Consider the following 10476-nt stretch of genomic DNA (forward strand, 5'->3'; position numbering starts at 1 on the left):
AGAAGGCTCTATTTTTGGACCAAAACGGGGTATGCGATGACCCTCAACGGCTGCTTGTGTGGGTATAAGAGGGCCAGGATCGAGCCTTGGGCTACCAAGACCAGGCAAGCTCGAATCGATGGCGATTTTGCAGTAACGAGATGCAGGGTAATAGAAAAGGGAGTTGTCGCAATGGCCGCGGTTATTTGCGAGGGGTCACGGCTTTTACAGAAGTCGCAGGGGTACTTGGCTGGATGGCTTACTGTTCCTGCAGCTAGATACCAACATCTATCCAACGCCATGATGGTTGCTAAAATTATGAGCGTGCGCAGGCTATGCAGCTTGGAAGGCACACTCTCTCTTTTTGTTGTCAGTGGAGATGACTGTTAGGACACTAGGGAAGGGAGTTGCTTGCTACACCAATCAAGGCTGGAAAATAACGAAAGATGCAGGCACAGATATGGCACACACTGGCGGCAAAATGGGGGTCGCATTTGGCCTTGCGGGCCTTTGACGCACAAGTGCGTTGGCCAAGAATTTACAAGACCTTGAAGGCTTGGCCTGTTGGCCTTGTTACAGTCCCTAGCCATTTAGGCCGGGACCACTAATCGAGCCATACAGTAGGTTGTTCGGGGAGAAAAGGTACACACCATGGAAAACCTATGTTATTTCGTATTTTCTGTTTCATATGGGCGGGCGGGGATTTGGCCTGGCGGACGCTATATTATATCGCAAAACTTAAATGGCAAACGCAGCTCTCTAGTGTTACATCCCCTTTCTGCAAGCCCCTTGTTTGCAAAGTGATTTAGGCCGGGGTCTTTGAGGCTCCTTTGACAAGTAGGTGCTTCCTTTTCTCCTTTGTTGAGTAGTTGGTGCTCTTACCTGTCCAAAAAAAAAAGGCTTGCGTATACAATTATAAAAGTCAAAGTTGGTTTAGGCGATTTTGTCCCTTGCATTTGCCTCCTGTGCCACACCAATGTGTTATAAGAACACACCAAATCAGGGCTTTGCTATTTTTGGATAGTGGTGGTAAGGCTGATAGCTTGACTGTTTGGGGCTAACTAATGAACTGCGGGTTGATTACCTAGGTGCCTGCCGACCTTAGGTTGTACCTACCTAGTTGATGTATGTGTATATGTTTGGCTTCAATCCCGGGTTTCACGTCACCAAAACACTACCTACCTTCCAAACACAAGCCAGAATCATGACGACACAGATACCTAAAAGGGAGACTACCTCAACGCATTGAACTTTGCCCAAAACAACATTTTGGAAGTTAACAAGAGTGTGCTGCGAGGGGAAACAGTGGCTGCAGTGGAGGCTCGGATCCACAATGCCTGCTCCGAGGAGGCAGAGGCCGGTGGCAAAGACCAGGATCGTCTTGCGCTGCTTATACTCGAAGCTCGAGCAACCGACACGCTCTTCTTGCCGGCCCATATGCGACACCCCGGCGGTCCCAGCGCCTCATTTTGGGGCGGCCTACATTTCCTCGTCGAGGACATGGTCATTTCCTGGGAAGACTGCTGGGAAACGATGCGCTCCGAGTACCGCTGCAACTTCATCTCCTTTACTGCCCGTCTGTTTGCCACCGGGGCATGCTGCGACTGGATTGCCTTGTGTGGCCTACATCTCCTGCGCGAGGTGCTCGAAACCCCAATCCCGATGCTCCCCAAGTCGCAGCAGCTTGACAACGACAGCGGTTCCAAGCCAGCGGCGCCGTTTGTCCCTCGACTGCAGACCCCAATCTCGTTCGACCCCAAGACGGCGCTCGAGCTGCTCCCCGCGCTGCGCAGCTTCCTCGACTTTGGGAGCGCCCGACTCGCGGCCCTGTGCAACTTGTCAGCCGATGCCGGGCCCCTCCCCACGGGACTGGAACACCTACGCGGCGACTTGGGGAGATGTCCGAGGTTTGCACGTCGGGCACGAGTGATGGGCTGGTGGCCGGCGAGGCGGCGACCTGCCTTGGGCGCATGTGGGACAAGGAGGGGTTGATAGCCGGGCCGTTGACGCAGGGAAAGACGGCGACTCTGAGTGAGGATCTTGCGAGGCGGCAAAGGGTAGGACTGATGGCTGCTTCCCTGCCACAATGCATGTCTCCGGAGTTGGTTCTACAAGGACGTAGTAATCTCTCGATGCCCTGACGAAATAGCTGGCTGGAGGCTGCTGCAGCAAGACATGTAAGCCATAGCAAGCACTCAAAGTACCCTTGCTGTAAAAGTCAAATTAATACAATATGGCGGCTGAGAAAAGGAGCGGAGACGCTAATTGCTGTTCCGGTCCTCCCCCAATCGTTCAGTTGCCCTCTTTAGCCCGTTGATGGACGAGGTAGTGAGTTATACGAGGAGGCGATGTGGTGGGCGCGCTTGATAGAGCACGACACTGTCTCGTGGGTTGCCATCGTCACCACCAGGTGCACCCTGGGAGGTGTATCGGAGTGAGTCGTCAGTTTGGGAGAGCCTTGAATCATATTCGCAACATGTCGGCGCCTTGCACTACTCGCATGCACGTTAGCTCCTTTCGCTCCCCAGATTTGTTGCACGCGAGGGCTAAAATCGCCCTGCAAGCTTTGACCTTTTGGTAAAATTATTCGCGTGTACTCCGGCAGCTTCCTTGTCAAACAATGCTTTAAATACAAAAATAGGTGCTCTACTCAGCCACCCAACTCGATTGCCTATATATGTATACTCGCTAGACTAATAAAAGACCTGTTGCCAAAATGCCAAGTGGTATCATTAGCCGCGTCATCGTACAGGCCACAAAATTAATTAACAAAAAGGTATTAAGTCAAGCTGCTAATCTCAACCAACCGGATGATGTATAAGGATCCTTAAATCCATATTCGCAATGATGGTGCAGATTCTTCTTTACAGCCTTGTCTCCTCATATCAATAGCCAAAAATGGTTTGCTGTTCGCTCCTCCTCACTTGTATTCTCCTGTCGCTTATCCAATATACCTCTGCCGCCATCCCGCCAAAACTCTACCTGAGTGACAGTCGCGATGACACCAACGTCCGGACACAAAATGGCTTTTATTGCGGGCACCAACCCAAGGGCATGCACTACCACGAACACGATGTTCTCGCTGGAACCCCGTACGTGTCGGCATCGGGGAACAAGAACGTCGCCATAAAATACGCAAAGACGACCGTGGTCGGATTCAAACTATATTACGTCTACCACGTCCGCACCAAGGGGCTCGCGCCGGGCGTCATCCAGAGCGTCGCAGCCAGGTACGAAGCCCAAAACCGCGAATACCCTTATCCCGACGAGGACGAGTATGCCGTGACGGGCTGTGTGCCTTGGGACAACGTGAAGGGGATGACCTGCGCCTATCCGGGGTTCTTGCCGTCCTTTAGCTACAAATGGACATTGTGTTTTTCGTAAAAGCCGGCATGGAGACGAATTGTGCATGTTGCATCCTTTTTAGCTGTCGGTAAGGCAAAGCAATTCACACCGAACACCTGCCCTGCACCTGCACCTGCGCCTGCATTTTTATGCTCAATTTGTTCTCCAATTGAGCAAAAAGTATTATCTATCCAATTGTCTCTCTGGGCTTTTTATTGCTTTAAAAGGCAAACGAAAAAGAGGAAAAAAAGAAAGAAAACTGTTCCAGGGTCAACTGCTCTCATAACAGCCCATCCCTTAGCGTCCCAATGAGCAAGCAGGCCTGTCTGTTCGTAGTAATCCATCAACAAATTGAACTTGTTTTTTTTTCGTATAGCAATCTCTGCAAAATTTGAGGGTATGTGCTACTTGTGCAGCAGGAGTGAAGGAGAGAGGGTGCTGTTTTATAAGACCATCGTCCTTCTCAACCGTGCGAATGGGGAATATCGCTTTTAAGGGGTGTCGCTACCGGGGTAGGTACCTAGATAGGTACTTGAGCACTCTTGTTACTCAAGCTCAAGGTGCAGGGATGTTGGAACCTTCATACAAGTGTGGTGGAATTGGTAGCCTATTGAACCGAGAAAACGACTGTTACGAGATGGTCAGCATCAAAATATTGGAAATGCGTAGGATGAAGCCCCTTTTTCTACCATGGCGCATTATTACAATTTTATTTACATCGTGCAGATTTGCGGTTCCCTGCAGTGGCAGGAAATCTCAGGCTACCAAGCCGAGTCTATAAAAAGGTTACTGGACATGTTGGACAACAGGCAAAAAGAGTCATCAACTAACCCCCCAGCGAACGGTTCGGGAATACTCGCATATCCAAACCCAGCTGGACTAACTACCTGTACAACCCCCGTGCCGGCAGCGCGGATGCCAAAAAAAAAACCCTCCGATCCCTCCTGACGTGTTCCAGGCGTACTTTTACAGCTATCCCTTGCCTTGCAGGTGGGTTCTCACTCACGGCTGCATCCCTGAGCAGGCTAGAAACTTTTGCAAGGACGAGGACGAGGACGATCGGTCTGCGTCGGTGTGGGCTGGACCCGGTATTTGCCGCTTCTTTTGTCTACGTTTTCTGTAGTATAGCCCTTTTTTTAAAATCCTGGTGGGCCCCTGGATCTATTATTGTTGGCCGAGTGCGAAAAATCCAGACGACTTGCAGAATCCCTCTGTTCCACTTATGATTATGATTTGTTGGCTTTCTGTTTTCTGGGCAGGTGGGGGTATTTTGCCTACCTGCCTGGCCATCTCGGTGCCTACTCTACTTACCTTGGGCAATAGGATAAACCCAGCTTAGAGACGGCAGAGCCTTTTTGGACTTTGACCGAAGTTTTTTTTTGCAAAGGATCATGCTAGCCCAGCGATGACAAACAAATCAAATTGTGAAAACCAAAGAGAGAAAAGTTTAAAAAAAACCTCACCGCCAATTCATTTGCATCATTTCCCCCCTGTGATGTTGCAAAATCACTTCCATGGCACTACGTGGTAGAAAAGAATAAAACAGCAAACTTTACGCCAAGGGTCAATCCTGCCGCCTTAAGAGATTCTTTTTATTGAAGCCCTACAGCGTCCTGCCCCGTCGGCATTCGACACTTGTCCGCCGGTAGATGCCGAAAGGGCAAGCGACACCCCCTCCCTGGGACCATTTCCCGGCATCTTCCTGGTCGCCCGCTCGCCCATGTTATTCAACGTTTCTCGGGTCGCCAAGACGGGTACAATCTCCCGTGGCATAACGATCCGAAAAAGCTTGATGAAAAAAAACCAACAACAAAAAAAAAGCCGGGACATGGGTGGAGTTTATCAAAAAAAGGTATTTAAACCAGTTCTTTTCCCTGTTGAAAGCCTTGCGGGATCTTCCTGCTGGTGGAGAGTTGGCGGCCAGTACTGGACGGGATGAGGTAATGATTCATTTTCGGTGGAAATGTTATTTTTGTATTTTTTTTACAAGGTTGATGGAAGCAAGTAGTATTAGCTGGTGGAATGTTGGTGGTTGGATACCGTAAGCATGTAAGTGGAAGCAGCTCGTTTATAGGTAGTTTTACAGTACTCGATAACCAGGCCCCGTAGAAGTGTACGGGAAGATGGGTTTTGAGCACAAACAACAAATTTGTCCTCATTCCAAAGCCTTGGTAGCCCATACGTGGTAGAACATATACCGGTGTTGAAAACATTTAGAATGCCAAATGTCAGACAGTTTTCTTGGCCGAACAAGGGATAGAATGCCGAAACGTCAATCCTCGTCGCATACGGTTGAGGGCTTTTTTTTCATGTATTGGATTTATTAAAAAATAGGATAAAAGAAGCCGGGTACCAGGGAGTTGGTCCAATTTTTGCAAACACACTTTTTTGATGCATGTTGGAATCACCATGCCAGCCACAAAGACTCTGCGTGGTTGATTCAGAAAAAAAAATACCATTACGTAAAATCTCGGCCTCCAGAGAAGCCAAGTTTCCCGCTCCAGGGTTGACAGATTGTTGACACTTGCAGTGGACGGATTTGTTGGTGAATTTAGTCGATCCCTGATGTAGGCAGCATCCCCGGGTGAACGGACCGATTTGGTCACAGCCGTATATTTCGTTTAAGGCTCCTTCTACTATAGTATGTACTTGCTCCACTACCCTATATAGTCGCCGTCATCTAGGATCCTTGCACTTGTACAAAAATATAATATTGTCCAAGTATCGAATTACACTTGGACCCCGCCAACTTGAGCTTTCCTGACGGTTGTCAATGTCTGCTTGGCCAAGTCTCGGCTGCAATAGACTGCCTACCTTGGGTCATTTCTCACTTGGGCATCATGTCTTTGTCAAGATTAACCCTCATGATATTGATGAGTCAAAGATGTAATAATTCCAACATTGAAAAAAAAAATACAGAGCAAGAAAGCTTACTGACCGCCAATTGCAATACAAGGACTTACCCAGTAACACGACATCACGAAATCACAAAACAACCAACCAGACAAAATCAAGTTGGAAAAAGTTTAAAAGGCAAATCGCTTCTATTTCATGTCATTTCTACACAACTCTTGTAAAAATTTGCAGTCCCGATTCCCAAGACGTAATGCATTAAAAAATTAAAGAAAACCCCCAGGCAACACCCCTACTTCCTCTTGAACTTGTTGACAGCCTTTTTGAAAAAGCCCTCGTTCCACTGCTGATCGGCAACGTCCTCGATCTCGTGCGCCTCGCGGCGGCCGGTAACCAGGTCGACCTCGGAGGGGTCCCACATCTTGGTCTTCTTGTAAAACTTCCAAAAGGCAATGTTCAACAGGAAGAGCACGGTACCAATGTACTTGGTGATGAAGGTGTCGACCTTGAAGACGGGGACAAAGGCGTCGTATCCGTTGAAGATGACGACGAGGATCGAGATGAAAAGCGAGTAGTAGGTTCCGTAGGGCTGGAGGAAGCCGACGTAGGGGAGGTCCGAGAGAGCGATGCCCTGGGCCTTGATGGCGGCGCGGAAGCGGATGTGGGAGATGAGAATGGCGATCCCTGATGGTGCAGAGTTAGTAAATGCTGCTTTGGTGTTCACGTGGAAAAATTACACAAGTGCACAAAACTCACAGTTCAGCAGGGCAAAGATGGTCAAAACGCTGGTGAGGTACGTAAAGACCGTAGCTGCGCTCTGTGCCACGTTCATGAAGCCGAGGGCCACAAACATGGAAGAAAGACCGACTGCATAGATGGGAGCTCCGCTGGTAAGGGTCTTGCCGAAGACGGCGGGGGCCTGACCGTCACGAGCGAGACCATAAAGGGATCGGGAAGAGCAGTAAATGTCGGTGCAGGCGGCACTCAGGGTCTATAACAAGTTTTTGGAAATTAGAATTGGTGGTTTTTCACAACAGATGATAGTCGCTCCAAGGAACGCATTTCCAACTTACAAAGATCAGAAGCGAACCGTTGATCACGTCACCAAAGTGGGCAATGCCGGCGAGGTTCATGGCAACGACGAAAGGCGAGGCTTCACCAGAAGTTCCCTTCTTGAGGGCGCCGAGAAGCTGGTCGCTGTTGCTAGGAACGGTCATACCCAGGAATCTAGAAGAGAAAAAATAAAAGTCGTCAGTCAGTTGGTCTTCATAATTCATTGGATTTTATGTCAGATCCCAACCTACAATATGCCAAGGATGTAGAAGCAAGCAATACGCCAGAAGGTCTGCTTGACGGCAATGGGAATGTTCTTGCGGGGATTCTTGACTTCACCAAAGGTCTGTGGTTTTGGTGCAGCGTCAGCAAAATATTCCCGAGAATCCCCCATTCTGCAGTTAAAAAGTTACTCACCATGCCCACAACCTCAGTTCCGGTGTAAGCGAAGACGGCCTGGATCAAGCACGCCCAGAAACCAACAAAACGACCCAGATCGCCCGCGAAGAGATACTCCTTGAATGCGCCGGGGTCATTCCAGTACCGGAAGCCAGTAGCATCGCGGTTGGGACCACCACCGCAGGCAATCACGAAGCACGAGAAGATCATGACAATCATGACAATGACCTGCCCAGAGGGTTTTTTGATTAGTGGGATGACAAACTAAGCTTTAGCCAAGACGCTCGAGCGTCGTGGGGTTCAGCTTACCTTGGCGCTGGCCATCCAGAACTCGAATTCTCCGAAATACTTGACGTTTAGGACCTGAAATAATAATAAAATACTCGCGTTAGCCTTTGAACCGTTTTGACGGTTTTTTTGGGGGGTTTCTTTTTTTGCGCAACAGACAGAAACACGTACGTTGATGGCGATAATGCAGCAACCGAAAACGGCAATCCAGATACCCACGTTGAGGTCAGGCCTCCAGTAGCGAATGACAAGTCCAGCAGCGGTCAAGTTGGTCGGGGTGGCCACGATATACTTGAAAAAGTAATTCCAACCAGTCGCGTAACTGATGAGCGGCGCATTAGCACATCTGACATCCCACCTTTGATCCTCCCCATCGACTTCTCACAAAAAAAAAAAGTCGAAAGCCACAACATACCCAAAAGCAGGATCAACCATTCGACTGGCATAACCACCGAAACCCTTGTTCATGGGAACAAAAGCAGCCATCTCTCCCAGGCCTGTCATGACAAAGAAGACGGCGGCACCGATCATAATGTAGGCAATGAGCATGGAGCCGGGCCCTCCCCTGGCCAGACCGGTTCCGGAGCCGATGACGAGACCGGTACCGATGGCGCAGGCGATGGAGAACATCATGACGTGCCTCGGCTTCATGTCGCGCTTGAGTTCGGCATTTTCGTTGTGGGTGGCGGTGCCGTCGATAGAGCCGCGTTCGTTGGACGAGCTGGCATGGAGATCAGCACCTTGCTGCTTCTCGACGTCTACCGAGTGAGCCATGGTGCTTTTCTTTTTGGCCGGATGACCGGTTCTCCTTTGTCGTCGATGATCGATTGGGTACAAGAGAACCAGGACTGCGAAGACAAGGGGTGTATCAAAGAAAGGGTTGCCCTCGCAGAATTATGGCACGGCGAAAAAAACCAAGGTACCAAGAAGAGTGAAAACCCTCAGTCACAACGGGAAGGGCTGGGGCAACTGGGCTTTTAAGCAACTCTCATGGTTGATAACGAAAAAGGAGCTTCCGCAATCTCCTTGCGGGCAATAATAATTAACAACCACTGACTCGCCAATCATCTGGGGGCGGGCGGCTCTAGAACCGGGAAGCACTGCAAAAGAAAGAAGGCCCTAGCTCCCTCCCAGATTGGGTCTGGGGTTCACCTTGCTATTACGTTATACCCCGCGCGCTTACACTGCAAGAGAGGCCCTTTTCGTGTCGGGTATCTATTTTGCCCCGTTTTCGTTTATCAAAGTGGACGGAGTAGTACTGTACCAACCAGTAGTGGTAGAAAAAGGAGAAGAAATAACCGGGGGGCCCCCTTGCAGTGCTCAATGAACAAACGGATGTGGGCATTGTAGGAAAGTCCTGATAACATTTGCTCGGGCTTGGCATTTCACACATGCTGTTTGTACGACTCGCCCAGTTTCGTTAAAGCGTACTAAATCTGGGAGCCACAGCCACGAGATCTGGGTTCCTCTCGCTTTTTTTGTTGCTCGGGTTTCGTTTGCTACTGTAGTACTGGGTACTACTTTGAAGGTTGGTTGGTTGGTTGGCAAGTTGGGGCCCTCCCCGCCCCGAGTTTGATAGACGGAAGGCAAAAGCAGGGGTATCCCAGCGGGACTGGACCGCCGCTCAAAAGTGCCTGCCTGCCTGCCAGAACCTGCCGCAGCACTACTGCGCATCTACGGTAGTGGTAGGTCGGACCTTCCGGGAGAGTTCGGTCGACTGTTCAGGCAAGGTTCGGGTGGTCGTTTGGATTCGCTGGTCGGAGAGGGGTGTCATCCCATCAATTGCCATACGTCCCATGTCTTCCTCGTCTCGCATTTGGATTTGCAACATGCATGTCAAAAATAAACTCTTTTTTTCTGTTATCGCCCCCATGGTTCCCTTTCCATTCACAAAAAGATGCAATAAGCCCACTATTTGAGGCTGAGGGCCCAAATGGTGGAACCAAACGCACGTGGGAAACTCAACCGAGGTGATGATTGTTTTTCCAGGGGCACGAGAGAGAAAGAAGGGCCGCAGGCTTTTATTTTATTTTGTGTTGTTTTGTTTTGTAACATTTCGGCAAGATAACGATTGTAACGCATCAGGCACCAACAGGTAGATACTGTCGGTGCACTAAACAAATGCCAAGCCTGCGTTCTCCAGTAATTCCCCCATACCTTAAATGATATCAGGCCAGATAGATACTCAAGTCCGCCCCCGAGGCCGTGCCCCTCTTCTTTACTCTTTTCCAGACCGAGCTACGGGGCCACTGGATCTTGATAATCTACAGGACGTATCCCAGACACCATGGGTATCCCGAACCAAGGAGAGCAAGGTAGATCCCTCGTGACCTTTTATTTCGTTTCCTACCACGTCAACCACGTACTAAGTAAACGTCGTACCCAATTACCAACAGCCAACAGAAAGAGAAAAAGAGCCGCCAGGGATTATTGGCTAATGGAGGTTATTTCTTCGCCAGGATTATTCGAACCAGGGTTCTGGTCCAAGCGGCACTTGCCCTGTCGCCGAGTTTGGTCACCGACGGAAAAGGGAGTGGGGATGTCTGAGCTGGTCCTCCG

At 49.7% G+C, this 10476-nt stretch overlaps 3 protein-coding genes across 3 annotated transcripts; 2 read left to right on the forward strand and 1 right to left on the reverse strand.

Annotated features, from left to right (window-relative positions):
• Window positions 1–425: 425 nt before the first annotated feature.
• On the forward strand, window positions 426–2507 carry MGG_05126 (uncharacterized protein; the record flags this gene model as incomplete). The annotated part of the gene is made up of 2 exons (XM_003712607.1): window positions 426–500; window positions 1207–2507. 2 exons carry the CDS (start codon window positions 426–428, stop codon window positions 1969–1971), a joined length of 840 nt encoding a protein of 279 aa, XP_003712655.1. The 3' UTR covers window positions 1972–2507.
• Window positions 2508–2877: 370 nt separating this feature from the next.
• MGG_05127 (uncharacterized protein) lies at window positions 2878–4447 on the forward strand (the record flags this gene model as incomplete). Its single annotated transcript, XM_003712608.1, has 3 exons — window positions 2878–3288; window positions 3701–3721; window positions 4283–4447. 3 exons carry the CDS (start codon window positions 2878–2880, stop codon window positions 4445–4447), a joined length of 597 nt encoding a protein of 198 aa, XP_003712656.1.
• Window positions 4448–6374: 1927 nt separating this feature from the next.
• MGG_05128 (dicarboxylic amino acid permease) lies at window positions 6375–9210 on the reverse strand. Its single transcript, XM_003712609.1, has 8 exons — window positions 8333–9210; window positions 8089–8239; window positions 7939–7992; window positions 7648–7857; window positions 7482–7576; window positions 7251–7404; window positions 6934–7168; window positions 6375–6861 (listed from the first exon to the last, which is right to left on the reverse strand). The coding sequence occupies exons 1-8, from the start codon at window positions 8689–8691 to the stop codon at window positions 6470–6472; spliced, it is 1650 nt and encodes a 549-aa protein (XP_003712657.1). The 5' UTR covers window positions 8692–9210; the 3' UTR covers window positions 6375–6469.
• Between the last annotated feature and the right edge of the window lie 1266 nt (window positions 9211–10476).

This window comes from Pyricularia oryzae, chromosome 3 (assembly GCF_000002495.2).
Source record: "Pyricularia oryzae 70-15 chromosome 3, whole genome shotgun sequence".
NCBI lineage: Eukaryota > Fungi > Ascomycota > Sordariomycetes > Magnaporthales > Pyriculariaceae > Pyricularia > Pyricularia oryzae.

Coding starts and splice junctions, on each gene's coding strand:
- MGG_05128 (XM_003712609.1), bottom strand. CDS start 8,691: ATGGCTCACTCGGTAGACGTCGAGAAGCAGCAAGGTGCTGATCTCCAT. Junction 8,240..8,332: donor ATGGTTGATCCTGCTTTTGG/GTATGTTGTGGC, acceptor GCCGCTCATCAG/TTACGCGACTGGTTGGAATT. Junction 7,858..7,938: donor TCTGGATGGCCAGCGCCAAG/GTAAGCTGAACC, acceptor CCCTCTGGGCAG/GTCATTGTCATGATTGTCAT.